This window comes from Arachis ipaensis, chromosome B6 (assembly GCF_059453495.1).
Source record: "Arachis ipaensis isolate K30076 ecotype BB chromosome B6, ASM5945349v1, whole genome shotgun sequence".
In the NCBI taxonomy this organism is placed as follows: Eukaryota; Viridiplantae; Streptophyta; class Magnoliopsida; order Fabales; family Fabaceae; genus Arachis; species Arachis ipaensis.
The window spans coordinates 11,950,125-11,971,651 of NC_142441.1; the positions used below are offsets into that span (position 1 = coordinate 11,950,125).

At 31.4% G+C, this 21,527-nt stretch overlaps 3 protein-coding genes across 6 annotated transcripts; 2 read left to right on the top strand and 1 right to left on the bottom strand.

Moving 5' to 3' along the window:
* Nucleotides 1-2,509: 2,509 nt before the first annotated feature.
* Nucleotides 2,510-4,035, top strand: LOC107645998 (ubiquitin carboxyl-terminal hydrolase-like protein). Its single transcript, XM_088489426.1, has one exon. The coding sequence runs from the start codon at nt 2,686-2,688 to the stop codon at nt 3,181-3,183; it is 498 nt and encodes a 165-aa protein (XP_088345552.1). The 5' UTR covers nt 2,510-2,685; the 3' UTR covers nt 3,184-4,035.
* A 3,646-nt stretch (nt 4,036-7,681) lies between these two features.
* Nucleotides 7,682-12,058, top strand: LOC107645995 (phytochrome A). Of its 4 annotated transcripts, none has more exons than XM_021103956.2 (5): nt 7,682-7,901; nt 7,990-10,115; nt 10,307-11,123; nt 11,201-11,491; nt 11,628-12,058. In XM_021103956.2, the coding sequence occupies exons 2-5, from the start codon at nt 8,057-8,059 to the stop codon at nt 11,836-11,838; spliced, it is 3,378 nt and encodes a 1,125-aa protein (XP_020959615.1). In that variant the 5' UTR covers nt 7,682-7,901; nt 7,990-8,056; the 3' UTR covers nt 11,839-12,058. The 4 variants fall into 4 exon arrangements, with proteins under 4 accessions (XP_020959615.1, XP_020959614.1, XP_088348114.1 ...); XM_021103955.2 differs by having other exon boundaries at nt 7,699-7,901; nt 8,056-10,115; XM_088491988.1 differs by having other exon boundaries at nt 7,718-7,905; nt 8,005-10,115.
* A 999-nt stretch (nt 12,059-13,057) lies between these two features.
* On the bottom strand, nt 13,058-14,555 carry LOC107622501 (rhicadhesin receptor). The gene is made up of 2 exons (XM_016324425.3): nt 14,131-14,555; nt 13,058-13,827 (listed from the first exon to the last, which is right to left on the bottom strand). Exons 1-2 carry the CDS (start codon nt 14,240-14,242, stop codon nt 13,280-13,282), a joined length of 660 nt encoding a protein of 219 aa, XP_016179911.2. The 5' UTR covers nt 14,243-14,555; the 3' UTR covers nt 13,058-13,279.
* Between the last annotated feature and the right edge of the window lie 6,972 nt (nt 14,556-21,527).

The following is a 21,527-nucleotide window of genomic DNA, read 5'->3' on the forward strand; positions in this document are numbered from 1 at the left end:
AATAATCAATTGCGTAAGGAATTATTCTTCTACGACCTTATTGCATTATAATAATAGTAATAATTTCTCCTGTTTCGTCGTTTGGCATGTGTCAAAAACGTGTTTTTTCTTTCGTTTCTTCGAACTATTAAACTAAGCAATTCAATTTGAATTGGACCTGTCCACTATTAAAACGGTAGCTTACTCTTGAATTAAGCACACTACACATATTATACACGAAATCAAGAATTTTGTTGTATTTATTTATATGTGATTAAGTTTAATAATAAAAGTGAACGCTTGTTTTACTCGATGGGGTGAGGAAACAACAGGGGGCCTAACTCCATAACAAAACAAATACTAAATTAATCAATTGGTCCCAGTAATCATCGAACACAGCATTTAAAATACGTAGCACCCCATATATCCCACACGTGGCCTCTGCCCTGTAAAGTCTGCAGCTGATATTACCAAGAGGAGTTATGCCCTACAGTCATTCTAAGTTCATAGTCAAAACCGTTTTTAAAAAATATTTTGATTTTTATTTTTATTTCTAAAAAATAAATTTAATCAAAATTATTTTCAAAAGATTTAAAATTAATCACGTTAATTCTTTTGTCCATTTTGTCACTAACGACGTTAAATTTATTGACGTAGCAATTAACTTGATAATCCAACCCAAACTAAATCCAGATCATACCCGCTTTCAATCCAACCCAAATTTAAACCCAACCAAAAACAGCGTTCCTTCTTCCCACATTCAATAGTTTTTTCATCTTCTACCTGAAGCTCCACCACGCCACTTTGCAAGGTGTTCCACGTCGCCATCAGTCTCTGTATGTTCTTCTACTACAATGCTGTCGGTCCTTGTCCGCAGTTCTTCTCTTTGTTCCAATCCCAAAATTTCTTTTCTCCTCCTCTTCCCTCCCTTTCTATTATTCTTTTTGCCACCAACACTAAAACCCTTCTTTTCTATTGAAGTTCGCTTGATGTTACTGTTCATTTCTTGGTTTAATTGAGGTTCATTTGGATCTAAAAATGAATTCGATGTATTTTTTTTAATGATTGAGTCTTTTTAACTACTTCTTCAAATTTGAACTAATTTTGGTTTATTTGTGTGCTAATTGAAGTTCACTTGATGCTACTGATAAGTATTGACCAATTTTTTTAGCAAAGAAGAATGAAATTATTCATTATCATTTTATTTAATTGTATTAGATTCCACTCTATTCCATTCAATTAGTTCAGTTTTAAACAAGCAGTCAAAAAGACTCAATCATCAATAAAAACACATTGAATTTATTTGTGGATCCAAATGAACATCAAATAAACTAAGAAATGAATCGAAATTACTTAAGAAATAAAAAACTTGGTTAATACTTAACAGCAGCATCAAGTGAATCTCAATTAACATACAAATGAACCGAAATTAGTTCAATTTTGAACAAGTAGTCAAAAAGGCTCAATCATCAACAAAAACACATCCAATTCATTCCTATATCCGAATGAACCTCAATTAAACTAAGAAATGAACCGAAATTACCTAAGGAATAAAAAATTTGGTCAATACTTATCAGCAGTATTATGTGAACCTCAGTTCAATTTTGAACAAGTAGTTAAAAAGACTCAATCATCAACAAAAATACATTCAATTCATTCTTGGATCCAAATGAACTTCAACTAAACTAAAAAATGAATCGAAATTACTTAAGAAATAAAAAATTTGGTCAATACTTATTAGCAGCATCATGTGAACCTCAATTAACACACAAATGAACCAAAACTAGTTCAGTTTTGAACAAACAGTCAAAAAGACTCAATCATCAACAAAAAACGTATCGAATTCATTTTTGGATCCAAATGAACATCAATTAAAAGGAGAAAAAGAAAAAACACAGTAACAACAGCGATAAAAGAACGATGATTGAGAGAAAATACGTGAAGAAGAATTAGAAACGCGAAGAAGAAGAATGAAGAACACGAAGAAGAAGAATGTGAAGACGAAAAAGGAGGAATGCAAAAAAGAAGAAAAAGAAACGCAAAAAGTTTGCATTAGTGAAGTGTAATAAAAGTGATTTTTATTAAGTTTGTGCCAATTTAGTTGGACTTCGTTATCAAAAAGACTTAAATGTGTAATTCGACTGCAAAAATAATATCGTATCACTTAAAAAAAATATTTCAATAAATACAATGACTTCTATTATTTTTAAACCATTTAAATATCAAAATTAAAACAATAAAATTTTAGAGAATTTATATGACTTTTAATTATTCATATTAGCCTTCTATCAAACGTTTATGCGTCAAAAATTATTTAAGAATTTAAATAAGTCAGATTTATAAAATTTAAAAATAAAATAAAAATAATTAAATTTTAGTATTAAATTAAAACTCACGTACAAATTTAAAAACCAGATTCACTATTACTTGGGGATTAAAATGAAAGTGAGGCACCATAACAAACTAGAAAAGGAAAATAAAATTTGATTCGGTTACGCTACAGTATTAAGTATTTAAGTTAATTTACGCAGTTCCCGTTTCAATGAATTATTATTATTTGGGCAATGCCGTTGCAGACCACTGTGGCGAGGTTCGCGAGCACACCCAACCTCACGCTATCATTACCACAATCGAAATTCGAAAACCCTAAATGCTCCATTTCTCCTTAATCTCCATCCCCTATCTTCAATAACACGTTTCGATTTCATGTCTGCTCCCGCTGATGAGATATCCAATCTCGTTAATGGTAGTGTTGCCGATGACGATGAAGACGACGACGACGACGACGAAGGAGAACGCAGCGCTGCTGCACCTATTGGAAGCAAAGCAAGAAGAAGAAGAGGTGGATTTGGGAAGGCAAAAGAGATGGCGATGCATCAATTCACGAAAGCCAAGACTCAATTGCGCAGAGTCAGAAGCAGGAGGGCTCTGCTTCAATCATCGTCATCGTCAACGTCTTCTGCGAATGCAAGTAGAAGAGGCTTTTCCGGTAAGGAAACTAGTGTTAGAGGCACCGATGATTATTATAACGGAAGTAAATGCAAGTTTTGTTTTTCGCGTCCGAGAGTGTTGGAATCCCCTGAAGAAGGTGGATCTTCTGTCACCAGTGATCCCAATGACCCGAAATTCATCAATGCAATGTTGAGGCTCTTGATAGAGAAGAATGATTTTCATTCCAAAGAATGCAATCCACACATGGATTGACACTTGAAAGGTTCAGTTCCTTTCTGAACCTAAACATTGATCGTTGATGCTGCTGTTATTGTTGTTGTGATCTCTGAGTTTGTTGTATCAATTATTTGATATTTAATTTGCTGTGTTGTGGTGCCCTGCTATGCAAAAATGGTTGAAATCAAAGGAATTTGGTTCCTACACTTTTGGATGATGAATGGATTTGGATGGAAAGGTTTAGAGCAGTGTGGTCCAAGAAGTTGTGGGCATCACAAGGCACTTGCCGCCATCATTCGGTGGTTACAGATTGAAGATTAATTTAGAACAGGTGAGTGTACATTGGGAACGAAAAGATTTACTTATATAGATAAAAGAGGTTGCTTGATAAATTGCTGGTAACTAGATTCTTTGAGATTCTGGAAGCTTGTGCTTTTCCTCAAAAAGAGAGATGGTGCTGTACATAGTCATAGTAATACTGAATTTTGAACCCAGTCATTTTTAATTATGTCTTTTTAGCTCTTAGGTCTCCTTCATTGGTTTCATGTACTGTGGAAAAATATTCAACATGTCAAATTAAACACTGGCTTTAGTTCGTCTCATTAGTTTGATTTTGACCAGAAGTCATCCTGTTTTGCAAAACTGCATGTATTTGTTATATAATCAATTGCTTTTCTTGCAATTTCTAATCACTTTTTAGTTCTTAGTGTATCAGTTTTGTATTTCATCTTATGATAGATTGTCTACCTTTAAAGCAGCAGCTCTTATGTCACTTTTCATCGAGCAGGATAGAAAGTAGAAACCCTTTCATTTTCATTGTGTAGCGGCTACATTATTGAATCATGTATCAACCATTATTAAATTGAATTGAATTTTCAATGGAGTGTACATTGCATCTACTAGTATATGATGGATAAGCTGGCAGTTTCCCATACTAAAATGATAAACATAAAATAGATTTAGGTCTTCTAAAGTGAACATATTGCTAAAGTGAGAAAATGGTGTCTTAAGTGTTAACGATCATTTGATCATTTAATAGGTCCCACATAAAGTTACTGATCGAAGAATGGTTAGGCCCTTGCTTAATCACATAACATGCTCACTTTAAAAGGAGCCACGTCCCAATAAACATCTCTCTTGTCACTTGCATCAGTTGCATGTTGAACAGTTATTGTTATAGTCTAGCAAGTAGCAGAGATTATCTTATTGATTTTAAACTTGATAGTGGCGACCATTTAATTGTACATCTTGGTCCTGCTTTAGACGTATGTTTCTTGACTTATTGCATTCTTTCAAGTGAATTTTATGGCTTAACCCAGATGTGCCCATGCTTCTCTCTTTATGATGTATGTCTTGGTCAATGAAGACATTATATTTCTCTTCTAAGTTCTTCAAACTTAAGCATTAATGTGATAAGCTTGCTTCATTTCCCATTCTTCCAGTGTTGGGCCAGGTTGCTTTTGCTGCATCTGCACTGTCCCCTTCTGTACTCTGTTCTGATAACTTTTGTCCGTGCTTTTGTTTGGATGAGACAGAAAAGTATCTGGGTTTCTATTAGAGAACTCTAAAACCATGGTTGCTAAATTTTCAATTAGAATACCAATCATGCTATTATTAAGTACTTTTAGGTGCTTTTGGAATAAGGTGGTTTCTTATTTTGCAACAATGGGCGTGTTAAGGTGTGTGGTAAGTAGAGATAACAATTAGCTTGGTTCCTCGGTTCTTACTTTTTACTCGATGAGCTTAATTTTTCAATTAATAAAATTAATCCCATAATTTTACATTGTCAATCAAGTTAGTTCTTCTTTAGTTTATCAATCAGGCGTTAATGTGGAACGTCAAATGGGGGATCAATGTGATTGTTATCCCAACACGACATTAAAATTTAATAGTACAGAGTATTCTTCAAATTAGTTGCTAAATAGATATAATAAATTAATAATCAAATCGGTATCCTAGTTTTTATCTATATTAAAGTATTGTTTTTGTCCTAACGTTTAAATCGTCCTATTTGTATCCCTAACATTTGTAAAAGTGATTCAATGTTATCCTGCCGTCAATTACACATCATGAGAGCTTTAGTTTGAGTTTTAAAAATCTCTTCTTGAAGTTAGAATACAAATGTCTAGGATAGGGATAGGATCAATGATCTACTCCGAAAAATAGCTCATAAAATGTTGAAACTAATTTTTACAACATCTACATAATTCACTTTTCTAGGGACATAATTGAATCTAAACACTAATAGTGGGTATAATATTAAAATCGAACACATCCAAGTGAGACCTAATTGAGAATAAATACATCTAAGTGAGAATAATTGAAAAATATAATTTGATTTGTTAGTATAATTGATAGTAGGATAACATTAAATCACTTTTATAAACGTTAATGATACAAATAAGACGATTTAAACATCAGGGACAAAAACGATAATTTACTCTTTTATCTATAATCAAATTGATCCATTGCTTGAGGGATCAGTTTAATTGAAACCCTTTTGTGCCAGCTTACCTAATGACATACCACGTGACAGCCAACATTCGTTGCAAGCTTTTTGTTAAAGTCGTTTATTGGTTAACTGAGAAGAGAGTAATTTGGTTGACAATTTAAAATTAAATAATTAATTTGATCAATTTAAAAATTGAGTGAACATTGATCATCACAAAAAAGCTGAGAAACTAATTTGATTTCGGTATCTTAACTTTCTTCTACATGTAAATATAATTTACTCTTGACAAATATTTTCTCTACACGAATACATGTATATATGATCTCTTCTTAATATGATTCAAAATTTCAAACGATAATTTTGTTAATGAATATTAGGTATTTGTCTCTAAAAATGATATATACACACAAAAATTCAGTAACTAAATCAACCATTATATATATATTATTTAACTCATTTAAAATATATAATTTGTATTTTAATATGCATCCTATACACACAACTAATTTGATAGTTCATTTTTTGTGTATGTTTGTCAACATTACAAAAATGGTAGTATTCATAAAAAAAAAATTAAAAGTTTAATTTATCAATCTATTGAAAAGTTAAAAATTTGTACTTTTGTAACTTTAACAAGTACTTACACCCACAAGCCACAAGAAAACAGCCGATTCTTCATAAATTTTGTAATTGATTTGTGTGAGACATGCATATGAGTCTAAACGATGTGATGAGTTCATCTATCATATATGCTTTCTTTTGCGAAGAAAATCAGCCATGAAATACCATGAGTTTGATTCTCAGGAAATATGTGACGGTGTTTTGACAAATAGATAAAGAAAAAATGGTATCCTTTGCCCAGCCTTTATTCCGAAAAAACTTTTAGCTTTGGTTGCAAACAGGAATCCCAAAAGTAAAAGCTTTATATTCCAATTTCCAATAGATGATTCAAACCCAAAAGAATATCTGGATGCTCTAAGTAGATAATTACGAACATCTCATCCGGTCAGGGGAAAAATACACTTCATATTGTGGGGTGCAAAATATACTGAATGAAATGTGACCGTTACTGTAGTTACAAGAGAAAACGACAAGGGTGGTGAAATGGTTACAGCAGGATAAAAAAAAAACAGAAGGAATTTGTTGATAGTGCTTTTACATTGGTTTATTACTGTATGCTTAAACCGTTGTTGATAGAATGAAGGAAAATCACATCACGTGGTTTTCATTTTGTTGTTTCCCTTCCCTGTTACAAACACTTATGGGGCCATCTTCAAACAAGCCTGCACATGAAGGATGACACTCTCTTGTTGCTACTTATTTATGGTGTCAGTTTTAAATGTGTTTAGTGATAGATTAAATGTTAAGATATTTACAATCAGTGTTTCAATTTAGCAATATCTGTTACTTTAGTTATTTCTAAATTAAACTAGTATTTAGAAGGAATAGCAGCACACTATGAATTTAACGATTATCGTTACCTTTGACGTCTGAAATTGTAGCCGACATGAAAGGAAAATAGAAAGTCAAAGATTAGGTAATTAAAGGAAGGAGGCAGGGAGAGGAGTTACGGTGCGGCTAGGCCCAGGATAAGACAGTGTATACAAAAGAAAACAAAAAAGTAAAAAGCCGCCCTTTCCATTTTAACGACAAATTATTGAGCGAAAAAAAGAGATAATTATAATATGAATTTAATTTTATCCACCTAAGCTGTAAAGTATTTTACATCGATGTTTATTTTTTTCTACGAAGGACGGACACTTATTAAAAAAATTGGTTTATATTTTAATATTAATAAAATATTAAAATATTATTACGATTTATTTAAAAAATATTTTATATTTTATATGTATGTGTGTCTCCGTATCATGTAAAATTTTAAAATTTACGTATCACATATTTCATGTCGTATCGTGTCTCGTGTTCGTGTTAGTATCTGGACATCATAAATTTTTTTTAAATAACTATTTACATAATTATTTTTATTGATATAGGATAAAATTATTTTATATGCATCAAAATTAAATTCTAAATATTTGTAAAACGGTTTATTTAACGAATATCATAAAGACATATAAACATAAAGCATTGAGTGTTTAGTGGTAATTGAAATTAGATATGACATGGCAGTGGGTGGTGTTTGAATCTGAAGTGAGGATTTGGAGTAGTTATCCTCACTTGCCACCAAAAACTCATTAACTCATAAATATCCATCTCTGCCTTTTCATGCCTTCACTTTCACGCCATACATAGATGCTGCTTCTGCTTCATCTTCTTCATCTGCATAATTCATAGTTCCAAGGTCGGTGATTTCACCTTTCTCTTTCTCTGCTAATTGTTGTGTGAGAACATCGATATGCTACTTATTTAATTTGATATGAATCGAACAGTGTTTTCTTGGTTAGTTATGATGTGATTGGGCTGATAATCGATATATTTATTGGTTCCGGCATCAGAATGTCGTCGTCGAGGCGAAGCCAATCATCGAGCAATTCAAGCAGATCAAGACAGAGTGCAAGAGTAATTGCTCAGACAAGTGTGGATGCAAAGCTGCATGCAAACTTTGAGGAGTCCGGAAGTTCATTCGACTACTCGAATTCGGTGCGGTTGTCTTCCGGTACAGCCAGTGGAGAAAAGCAAGCAAGGTGTGACAGAGTTACAGCAGCTTATCTTCATCAAATGCAGAAGGGGAAGTTCATCCAGCCCTTTGGGTGCTTGCTAGCTTTGGATGACAAGACACTTAGGGTCATTGCATACAGTCACAATGCATCTGAAATGCTTACCATGGTCAGCCATGCTGTCCCAAGTGTTGGTGATCACCCTGCTCTTGCCATTGGCACCGACATTCGGACTATTTTCACGCCCTCAAGTGCTGCTGCTTTGCAAAAGGCCCTTGCAGTTCCGGAGGTTTCGCTTCTTAACCCCATTCTAGTTCATTGCAAGACTTCTGGCAAGCCCTTCTATGCAATTGTTCATCGTATTACCGCTAGTTTGATCATTGATTTTGAGCCTGTTAAGCCTCATGAAGTTCCCATGACTGCCGCCGGAGCGCTGCAATCTTACAAGCTTGCGGCCAAAGCAATAACTAGATTGCAGTCTTTGCCCAGTGGGAGCATGGAAACGCTTTGTGACACCATGGTTCAAGAAGTTTTTGAGCTCACGGGTTATGACAGGGTGATGGCTTATAAATTTCATGAGGATGATCATGGGGAAGTGATTGCTGAGGTTGCAAAACCAGGCCTTGAGCCATATCTGGGTTTGCACTATCCAGCAACTGATATCCCCCAGGCTGCGCGCTTCTTGTTTATGAAAAACAAGGTCCGAATGATAGTTGATTGTCGTGCAAAGCATGTGAAGGTGCTTCAAGACCCCAAAGTTTCCATTGACTTAACTTTGTGCGGTTCAACTTTAAGGGCTGCTCATAGTTGCCACTTGCAATATATGGAGAATATGAATTCAATTGCTTCCCTGGTTTTGGCAGTTGTGGTCAATGATAACGATGAAGATGGGGATGGCTCTGATGTTGTTCAGCCACAAAAGAGAAAGAGACTTTGGGGTTTAGTAGTTTGCCATAACACTACTCCAAGGTTTGTTCCCTTTCCTCTAAGGTATGCTTGTGAATTTTTGGCTCAAGTATTTGCCATCCATGTGAATAAGGAATTAGAGTTAGAATATCAGATTGTTGAGAAGAATATCCTGCGCACGCAGACACTCTTGTGCGATATGCTGATGCGAGATGCACCCCTTGGTATTGTATCACAGAGCCCTAATATAATGGATCTTGTGAGATGTGATGGAGCAGCACTCTTGTATAGAGACAAGGTATGGAGATTAGGTGTGGCTCCAAGTGAATCTCACATAAGAGAGTTAGCTTTATGGCTCTCTAAGTGCCACAAGGACTCCACGGGTTTGAGTACAGATAGCTTGTCTGATGCAGGCTTCCCAGGAGCTGCTGCTCTTGGTGATGTTGTTTGTGGAATGGCAGCTGTGAGAATTTCTTCCATGGACATAGTTTTCTGGTTTAGATCACACACTGCTGCAGAAATCAGATGGGGTGGTGCCAAGCATGAACCTGGTGACAGGGATGATCCTACAAAGATGAGTCCAAGATCATCATTCAAGGCTTTCCTTGAAGTTGTGAAGGGAAGGAGCTTACCATGGAAGGACTACGAAATGGATGCTATCCATTCATTGCAGCTAATACTGAGAAATTCGTTCAAAGATAATGAGATTATGGATATAAGCACGCAAGCTATTGATACAAGACTAAATGATTTGAAGATTGAAGGGATGCAAGAACTAGAAGCAGTGACGAGTGAGATGGTTCGATTAATTGAAACAGCATCAGTGCCAATTTTGGCAGTTAATGTTGATGGGATGGTCAATGGATGGAACACGAAGATTGCTGAGTTGACAGGCCTTTCAGTTGAGGAAGCCATTGGAAAGGATTTACTTACGCTGGTTGAGGATTTTTCAGTAGAGAGAGTCAAGAAGATGCTGGACATGGCACTGCAGGGTATGTCTTTTTTCTATTCACCGTTTTATCCTTTTGTCATAAGAAACTTTAGAAATGTGATTATAAGTTGTTCCCTTTGGCCATCCATGAATGTTGCATTGATGAAGAATTAACAAAAAGATACTTACAATCTCAGATTTCCATATTCTCTATAGATCATTTATTTATTTGTTTTGTTACTTTGTAATTAGGTAAAGAAGAGAAGAATTTCCAATTTGAGATCAAAACACATGGTGTGAAGATTGATTCAGGTCCTATCAGCTTGGTAGTTAATGCTTGTGCAAGCAGGAATCTCCAAAACAGCGTGGTGGGAGTTTGTTTTGTGGCCCATGATATGACTGCTGAGAAGACAGTCATGGACAAATTCACTCGAATTGAAGGTGACTATAGGGCGATTGTACAGAATCCGAACCCTTTGATCCCCCCAATATTTGGCACAGATGAATTTGGCTGGTGTTGTGAATGGAATTCAGCCATGACAAAGTTAACTGGATGGAAGAGAGAGGATGTGATGGATAAAATGCTATTAGGGGAGGTTTTTGGAACCCATATGGCTTGTTGCCGTCTTAAGAATCAAGAAGCTGTTGTTAATTTTGGAATTGTACTTAACAATGCCATGACTGGTGTGGAAACAGAGAAAGCTGCTTTTGGTTTCTTCACTCGGAAGGGCAAGTATGTAGAATGCTTGCTTTCTGTGAGCAAGAAATTGGATGTAGAGGGTGAAGTTACTGGAGTCTTCTGCTTCTTACAGACAGCTAGCCCTGAGCTTCAACAAGCATTGCATATTCAGCGTTTGTCCGAACAAACTGCATTGAAGAGACTCAAAGCTTTAACTTATATGAAAAGGAAAATTCGGAATCCTTTGTGTGGGATTGTGTTCTCTCGAAAATTGTTGGAGAATACTGAGTTGGGAATTGAGCAAAAACAACTTCTGGACACTGGCACTCAGTGCCAACGCCAGCTTAGCAAAATTCTCGATGACTCGGATCTTGACCGTATCATTGATGGGTATGATTTATGAATATGATTATGATGATGTTATTTATGACAATATTAAATTCCTTTCTTTCTTGTACTCTGAACAGCTACTTGGATTTGGAAATGGTTGAATTCACTCTGCATCAAGTTTTTGTTGCCTGCCTAAGTCAGGTCATGACAAAGAGCAAGGCAATGGGTATCCATATAATCAACGAAGTCACGGAGCACATCATGACAGAAACCTTATATGGTGATAGTCTTAGGCTGCAGCAAGTCTTGGCTGACTTCTTATTGATTTGCATCAATTTTACGCCAACCGGAGGTCAAGTTGTTGTTGCAGCCTCTTTAACCAAAGATCAATTAGGCAAATCAGTTCATTTGGCTAACTTGGAGATAAGGTAACTGTTCCATGCATACTATATATTCCTTTGTTGTACCTCAACTTTATGGGAACAAGAAACTTGTGACATTCCCACATGTGATCATCTAACTACTTCTTAAGTGATTCACTGATTGTTTTTGCTATCTTTGCAGCATAACACATGATGGTGTTGGTGTTCCGGAAACATTGCTGAACCAAATGTTCGGACGAGACGGACAAGAATCCGAGGAGGGTATTAGTCTGCTCATCAGCAGAAAGTTGCTGAAGCTGATGAATGGAGACGTGCGGTATCTGAGGGAAGCTGGCAAATCATCTTTCATCTTAACAGTTGAACTGGCTGCTTCCCAGAAATTGATTGCTTAAAGTTATAGGAAAATAAAGAAATACTTTCAGTTTTTGTACATCAGAAAAGCAAGTGTGCAAGAAATCACTTTTCTTGTACAACATACCTTAAGAGTAAGAGTAACATAGTCTCAACTCTCAAGTCTTAACGCTTCTGTAACTCCTTGTACGGTACGATGTATATATGTATTAATCTTTACGTTATTTAGCTATTCACATAAACTATTATATATTTATATTACTTACTCTTCTTGCAATTTTAGATTATTTAAGAAGCATTTTTAGTAATCAAACATTAAACAAGTCTCTGAAATTGCTGTTATCCCGTCTTTACATGCTTAGCTGTAATATGATGAGGTGTGGTTTCTTTTTCTGATGTGAAAGAAGCATATTGTTCAATTGGAATTACCTTAGACGAAAATCTACTCAAATTAAGATGTTTTCCCCCAGGGGAATATACACAGATGAATTTGGGTTAGTGGTCCAACATCACTAACCATTAGTTAGTTTATTTTGTGAATTCACCATTTCATATAGCCCGGAAGAATATGTGTACGGCCAGTTTATGCCTCTATTGAGTAGCATATAATTAACATTGGCCCATACTTTAGTTACCAACTCCCTTGCTTTTAAATATAATTGCAGGAACAAAAGCTATTAGGAATCAATCTTTAGGACACTGACAAAGAAATTCCACCTTCCGCTTTGGCTGTATGGCTTTTTATTTGCAGCAACTTTATAAAACTATATTATATATCAGGACATGATAATTAATCAATCTGCATAACTAGTTTTGATTAATGTGAATAAATAAAAAATAGTTATTTGTACTGTAGTATCTATGACTTTAGCGGGTTACATGGTGCCACGATGATAATTTCTAATAATCAAGGCAGGTTTTTTCTACTATTTTGACCATACTAGCTACATTTCTTTGTGCTGCTAAATACACGGAAGATGGGGTTAGGTTATTTGTTTCCATCTATCCACACCAATATGATAGGAAGTGTAATTATTAATATTATTATACATTATTTTAATACCACCATGGTTCAAATTCAATGAGATTAATCGGAAGGTTATAGAAGAAAGGGAAAGAGAGTAAGATGAGGCATAAGAGGCAATAACTTCAATATTCTTGTTATTATAAGGCACTGATAGATAAGCAACAAGGAGTAGCACTATTGAGAACTAGTAAGTCAACACTGAATAATACACCACACACACAAACACATTGTGATTAACAAAAAGAACAAAGCATGCCGGTAGCACCTTTCAAATTCCAATTATAAAAGAAATGAATATGTCCCATTATTTGCTTTTATGAGTTTTCCAAACATACATGATGAATTGTGAGGCAACAAAGAGAGATTGAATGAGAGAGACAAATACACAAAAACAACAGAGACATTATTAAAGCATACATATACCAATCAAGTATATATCATTCCTACTATAACAATTACTTCTTGGGAGCAAGCCTAGACTTGATTTTCTCAATCTCCTTGGTACCAACCTGGAATGCCTTGGTCAACACGTTATCCGGGACCGGTGGGGTGGCAGCAAACAAAGTCAGAGGAATAGACTGTGTTCCAGGCAATTGGCTGTTGAAGGCTGAAATAACTGCAGCAGGTTCATTGGCATTGTTCTTCTGGAAGTGAACCAACCCTTTTGGGAAGACAAAGATCTCACCCTTGTAGATGGTCTTTGATATGAGAACATTGGATGTTGTTATGAACCCAACATCAAGTTGACCTTCAAGAACAAACACAATCTCAGTGGCACGTGGGTGTGTGTGGGGTGGGTTGAGTCCACCTGGGGCATAGTCAATGCGTGCCAGAGACACACCAAGTGTGTTCAATCCTGGGATCTTTTCAACGTTGGCTCCTGTTACAAGGGAACCGAAGGTTGTGTTTGCTGCCACACCTGGTTTTGCTAATATGTTCGATGAGAAATCAGATGCATTCACTTTTGCAGCGTCTTTACACGTGAATCCATTCACCTTAACACCTGTTTTTTCATTCACACACTACCCATGTCAACCAGCCAATGATTTTTGAGATCTGGGCTATGTTTAATTTACTTAAAAAGATGAACTTTTTATGTTGTGTTAACAAAGAAACCTTAATTAGTAGTCATATGCAAGTGGGTGCACCATATTATGAAAAAGGAAGCAATATTAAAGTAGTTGGTAGGCCTAATAGTGAGTTAGTTGGAGTTAATTGAAAGAAAACCAAAGGATCAAATATAATGATTAACAAGAGAATAGAAACATCAAAGGAGAAGAGATAGATAGAGAAATATAAGATATACCAGATGCAGTGTCTGCAACACAGAGGTCTTGAAGAGCATCAGGATCTGATGCTGAGGTTGAGGCTAAAACCAGAGCAAAAGTCACCACTAACACTGACCCTATGAACTTCATGGTTAACTATGAACCCAAGAATGAGGAAACAAAATTGGGTGGGATGAAAGGAAACAAAAAAGAGAAGAAGAAAATGTGTATTGCTTTAAATGCTTTGGGCAAGTTGGAATGAGTTAATGAGGTTTTCAGTATTTATATAGATAGGCACAAAGGTGAGAAGAAGACTTAGAACAGAGACAAAAGGATGATCATGAGTTGAATTTCAATACTGAATGAGTTTGGAATCAAAGCATGCAATATGCCAATTCTTAAAGAATAATAATCATTTGGGTCATTGCTTATTTTTTTATTTTGGAGCTTTAGTATAAGGTATGAGTTATGAGTATGACCCTTCCCTTGTTATAGCCTGACCCACACCCTTGCCTATTTCCTTATTTTTAGATTATAATATGATGAGTCTTGTTAGTCTATGTTTTAACTTTTAAGAATATTATAAAAAAAAATTATTAAAAGTTATTAAAAAATATATTTTTTACATTTTAAATGTATTAAATACATAAAAAATTTTGAAAAATTTCTATTAATATACATGTATTTAAAAGGAACAATAAATAAGTATAATACTACTAGAGTGAATACCCCATGTGACTCCGGACAATTATCTCAAAAGGACAACGAGGTCTCCAAGAAAAAAAAAATACCAAATTTGACCCCTGATTTTTTTTTTTGGATTGATTAGTCCCTATGTCAAAAAAAATAACATTGATTTTTTTTTTTGCACAAGGATCTCGTTGTCCTTTCGAAATAATTGTCAAAAGCCGAATTAGATTTTTTTTTTTATCAAGAACTCATTTTCTTTCGAAGTAATTGTGAGGAGCTATTTTGGGTTTTTCTCGTACTATTACTATCATGAACTCATTTATTACTCTACCAACCTAGCATTTGCATCTTCGTCACCTTCTATGTTTGTATTCAAAATTTCAAACCAACCACAATTCGACTGGTGGGATTCTTTTCTTTTTCTTTTCTTTCTTTTAGTTATTAAAAATACTCATTATTTTATCATAATTGTAATATAATTTCTTAATATATTCCATCTTATAACGTAAATATCTTTAGAATATTTGTTGAAGTGTTTAAGATAAACAATTTTTATTAAAAAAAAATTGAAAAAGAAATTAAAATATTCATTGAATAAAAATATACAAATTTTGTATCATAATTCATAAGTAACCTTAATAACTTTGCTTATCTATGAGGTAAGAGTATTATTCCTCGACTTGATTGTCTATCGTGTCTTCTACGATGTAAGGCTCATTGTATTCATAGAGATGTTGATGTTCCATCAAACGAAACCTTGAGTTAAGATAGCTTTTTCTTTTTCTTTTTCCTTTTCTTTTCTTTTTTCTTTTAAAACCAAACAATTGGTACGACTATTGAAGTCGTTGACTCGTTGTATATTAAAAAGCTTATCCAAAACGCAAAGAATCTTGAACTCATCAGAAAGAGTTAATGAAGGAGCTAAAATGCTGTGCCTCCGCTTCGGCTATGACTTATAATGTGTTTCTAACTTGCTATGGGTTCTTTTTCTTATCAGTTTGGTCCCTCAAATTAAATAAATAAATAAAAAAAAAAAACACAAGAGTAGGCGTGAAAAGAAAAGAAAAATAAGACTCCATTGGTTTGCTTAACGTCGTTTCTTCAACGCTATTTATGGTCAAGAATTATTCCCAAACGGTCACCCTTTAATTAATTGTCTCATGAAAATTCTACATTTTAGGTCTGCCTAGCTCTTTGATGACAACAACGTGCTAACAATAGTAATTACACTACTTAATTAATTGGTTAGGCCTTATTTTTCGAGCCTAATTAAATTTAATTCAATTGAATAATCTTTCTAATTTTTAACCGGTTGCGTCATTGCTCTCCTCATACAGCGTTGGCAACCATGACCGCGTCAAATAATTGCAATTTGCAAAATCACAATCCAAACCACATGAAAAATGGTTCATCTCCGTCCTCCTGTTCATCACATTATCACATTATTATGATCTTAAGACCATCTCTAGCAGAAAACTCATCCCAGTCCTTGTTTATGATCCATCTGTCATAAAAAGTAACTCCACATCAATTTTTGCGTTATAAACAGTAAATAAAAACTCAAAACATCTCTCTCTTTTCCATTAGGAGGAACTAACTTTAGTCCCGGTTATGGTCCCACTTAATTAATTAATTAATTAAAATACTTGAAATTAATGTAATTAATTTTTTCAATAATATAATTTAAATTTATTAATTTTAAAAATAATTCACTATTAAAAGATTTTAATATTAAATAAATTCATATATAATAATAATACATAATATATAATTCGGTGTTACACTAATTTGTAAAATTACTTAATACAAAGAAAAACATAATTAAGTTTTATAGTTGCCGACAAACATTATGAAATTGTCATATGTGTTCAATCAAGTCCTCTTTCAATTGTCTATGCTGCTGCCTATTTTAAAGTTGGGCATTTCTTTGAAAAAATTGATGAAAAAATTATTATATAAATAAAAATTTAATCATTTAATTAATTAATTATTATAATTATTAATAAATTAAATATGATTTAATTATTTAATATAATTATATTAAATAATTAAATCATATTTAATTTATTAATAATTATAATAATTAATTAATTATGTAAAGTATATATATATATATATATATATATATATATATATAACGTTAATATGTATAATGTATATGAAGTATACTATATATGTAACGGTCAGCTCAATATATATATATATATAAAGTATTTATTTTATTAATAAAATATCATTTTTTTTTTAGAGAAATTTCTGTTGCTCCAAATTTTATGAAAAAATTCATTTTTTATTTGCTCCAATGATAGATCTTCACTTTTTACTGACACAGTAAATGATGTTCGGAATTGCTCTAAAGTTGCCTCATTGTTAAATTAGGATATAAATTCGATCTTGTATAATTCTCTAATTTTTTCACTTAGCAATGTGAATGATGCATCCTAAATTTCTCTAGAAATGAATAACATCAATATCAGAAAACAAATCTAATACTTGTATGGCACATATCACCTAAAAATCATCAAAAACAATATTTGTGTCAAATATATCAAATTATATAATGATTTATAATTTTTTTTTTTTACATAAAAATGTCTTTATTAAAATAGCCACCTAAAAAAAATTATGACAGGACAATTAATACCTATTTATAAAATATAAATCTCAAATCAACTCTGACATATAGGCAAAATCTAAACTCTAATATTTACTTAAAGTGATCAATGAATTGATCGTTTCATCAATCAAGTTAGTATGATATTTAGTATAATTTTTTTTTTTGGTGGTACTGTGATATTTAGTATAGGTTTTTCTTGGACAGGAGATATTTAGTAAAGTTGAGTTTTTTTTTTTTTTTTGGGTAGAAAAACTTGAGTTACTACTTGTTAGCACTTGAGACTGTGATCAAGCCCAGCCCATCTCATGAGAGTTAAAAGATAGAGGAATAATGAGAAGGAAAGGATTAATAGTCAAATTAGTCCCTAAAAGATAAGGTATTTTTTAAATTCTTTTTTGAAAGATTTTTTCAATTAAATTGGTCCTTCAAAAATTACAAATTAATTATATCTATTCTTCAGTTACTCCACTCACAATTTTTGTCAACAATTGATGATGTGAAATATTAATTGGTAGCATATATGACACATAACATGTTCAATTAGACGTTGACTAAATATGTTTACGAAAATCTATCAATTTAGTCATTAGGTCATATTAGGAATAAGATTTTTGTAATTAGAAAAATGACTAAATTAATAAATTTTTATAAATATATTTGGTCAATATTCAATTAGACATATCAAGTATTATATATATTATCAATTAATGTTTTACAATATCAATCTTTGAAGAAAACTGTTAATGGAGTAAAATCTTTGAAGAAAATTGTTAATGGAGTGACTGGTGGACAAATATAATTAATTCACAATCTTTGAAGGACCAATTTGATTGAAAAAATCTTTTAGAAATGAATTTAAAAAATGTCTTATCTTTTAGAAACTAATTTGACTATTAATCCGAGAAGAAAAACATGACAAAAAGTGTTATAGTTGAACCAATGGTGTTGCAGAAGCAGAACCGCGTTACTCGAATGACATTGGGCTCTTCGGGCTTCGACTCAGTTAATGTTAGCCCAACCCTTTTTTTTTGGTGACTGTTAGCCCAACCCTTTAAATCCATTGAAATTAGTTTGGTAATTAATAAACAAATATTTATGCACACTAAATTGGGGATAATTTGAGCGCAAAAATACAGTAATTGTAATTTGAAAACATATATAAAGACAAAGTTAGAAAATAATTTGGATACTAAATTGATAATTTTTTAAGAGAATCTACAAATAAATAAATAAATAATATTAAAGATAATTAAATAAAAAATAAAGAAATGGAATGCAATTAAGTAATTAATAACGACTTTCTAAAATTAAATTTATTTATTTATAAATAAGTTATATTACCAAGAAGAATTAGGTTATTATCCTCAAGTATATGCTGGAGTATAAACATAATAGAATTATTATTTGAAAATATAAAGAATTCAAAATAAAAATAATTTATTAATTTTACACATAAATAAAGAAGTAATACGATTTATATTATTTTAAATTTTAACAGATAAAAAATTAAGTATTGATAGAAAAATTTTAAAATAATTCTAGTAAAATAATTAAATATTGCAATGTCTTGATTTACAATTTACACAAAATCAATCAATAATTATTTTTTAAAAATAAATACAAATATACTACATGATTTCACTTTACAAATGTTGTTGTTTGCTTGCATTAAAAAAAAAAATAGGTTATAAAGAAAAAATAAGAGTAGAAGCAAATTTTTAGTTAAAATATTAGACTTGGTTAATCATTTAAAAAGATTTAAATTATATTTTTTCAGTTTTTAACTGATTTTTTTAGAGAAAAAAAGACATATTAAAAAAGATAAAGATTTAATTGCAATAATTGCAATTACAACTACAATATTGATTTTTGATACTGAATTTTTTATTTCAACTTTTTTTTTTCCTTCTTCCAATATTGATCCTTGGTATTAGATTTTTTACTTCTACTCCTTCTCTCTCTTTTTTTTTTTTCATTTTTATTTCCAAATATTAGTATCATAATCTTATTGCAAAAATTAACTGCAGATAAGAACTTTAAAAAATATAATAATATAACTTTAGAATAAACAAACAAATCAAATTCGATTAAAAATAAATTAAACAAAAAATATAAAATAAAACAAAATTAAGATTGTAAACTAAGATTTAAAATAAAACTTAAAAATGGTTAATTGATTCATATAAAATAAAATATGACCTAATAAAATGAAAAATGTTATAAATGAAGAGTATATAAAATAGAATATAACCTAATAAAATGAAGGATGATAGGATTGAAGAGTTAGTTCATTGAAATAGAAATAGTGCAGTAAATAATCAGTACTAAATGTTAACTAGCTAGCACAAATTTAATTTATCTTTACCTAAATAATATATGAAAATAAATAGTAAAATTAATATTTATCTAAAAAAATTACAAAATAAATAATTAATGGTATATATTATTTAAATAATATTATAAATAAAAAAATTAATTTATTATTTTATAATATAATTTAAAAAATATAAATGTACATGTAATAAATTTTTTATTTGTATTTATTATTAAAAGTGAGACCAAATTATAAATAAAAAAATATAGTACTCAAAGTATTAAATTATATAAATCAAAACTATTTTTTTTATTTTCATCTTTTTTAAAATTTATAAATAATAAAATAATTTATTTTTAGCCAAAAGTTCACTAAAGCATATATTTTTCTCTTTAAAAATTACTTCATTCTCTTTTATTTATATCAACCATATAAAAAAAATTCGGAGAGTTTAGAACATGGATTGTGTTTTTTGCTGCTGATTTACATTTGAGGTTCTAGCTAAATAATTTTTTGCCTAATTTTTGTAAGAGCTATTTGGTGCACTCAAAGTTTGGAGGAGCATAATTTATTAAACAGGTTTAATAGTATTAAGATTAATTATATGAATTATTTTTTCATCTTTTATAGACTCAATCATAGCTTGATTTGTGACAAAAAAAAAAAAAAATTACTACTTTCAAAAAAAATCTTATAGAAGAGCTTTCTAGTAAAAATTTCTTAGAAAACCATAACAATTTTAGTTAAGTTGAGGACTCTAAAATTCGCGCCATATTAAGTATCCGATCAGCAAATACTTCGGTAAAATAATAGGCCGTCATCAGCTGCATAGTATCGTTGTTGAGTAAGGCAAGTATGAAATTTTATCCAAATAAAACATTTGTATTCTCAACATTACCAACAGCTATATGATTTGCACAAATAAGAAGCAAATGGATTAAGCACAAATTCCTTTTCTCATATTTAGTTCCTTAAACATGAGGCGTGAAGATCTCAAACTAGATGAAATTGACATAGTTAAAACGAATGGTAGAAGTGAAAAAATTATAGAAAACAGATAATCCTTCTTCTTGAATAATAAATAACATATAACAAAGAACGTACCAGCAACAACAATATAAAAAATTTGGAGATAATCAAATGATGATGAATAAAAACTTTCATTAAATAATCAAAACTTTAGGCTCGAATAAAAAATGGGACCAGCTTAAAGGACCTAACAAATTCATTATGATTATTATAACACAAAAACACACGCTTTGAAATTACAACTAATGCATCTCGTACGAGAATAGAATAATATTAACGGCTGCATGATCTATTTAGCCATTTTTTCTATTATTTTTTAAAGAGATATATATTTTTTATAATTATAAAAGCATTTTTTCAAAATATATTTCATTTAAATATTTAAAAAAATTAAAATAAAATTAAATTTAAATTTTAAATTTTAAAATATAATTTTTTATATATTTATTAAATCTATGTTGATAGAGAGGTAGAATTATTCTGATAAGTATTAATAATTTTATTTTTTTAATTTATAAAAATAATTCATAAGAATATAAAATTTCACCAATTAATATGTATTTAAAAAATCATCTTTAAATCTTAGCCATGTAACTCAAAAGGTCATTGCATTTATATTTTTCAAGATTTTAAAAAAATAAAAATTATTTGTATTTTATAGTTGATTGATTGGATAAATAACAGTGATAACATCATAATTTTGATGAATAAAATAAAAAATATAAATATGCGTGTAATAATTTTTTATTTGTATTTATTATTAAAATGAGACTAAATAGCAAATC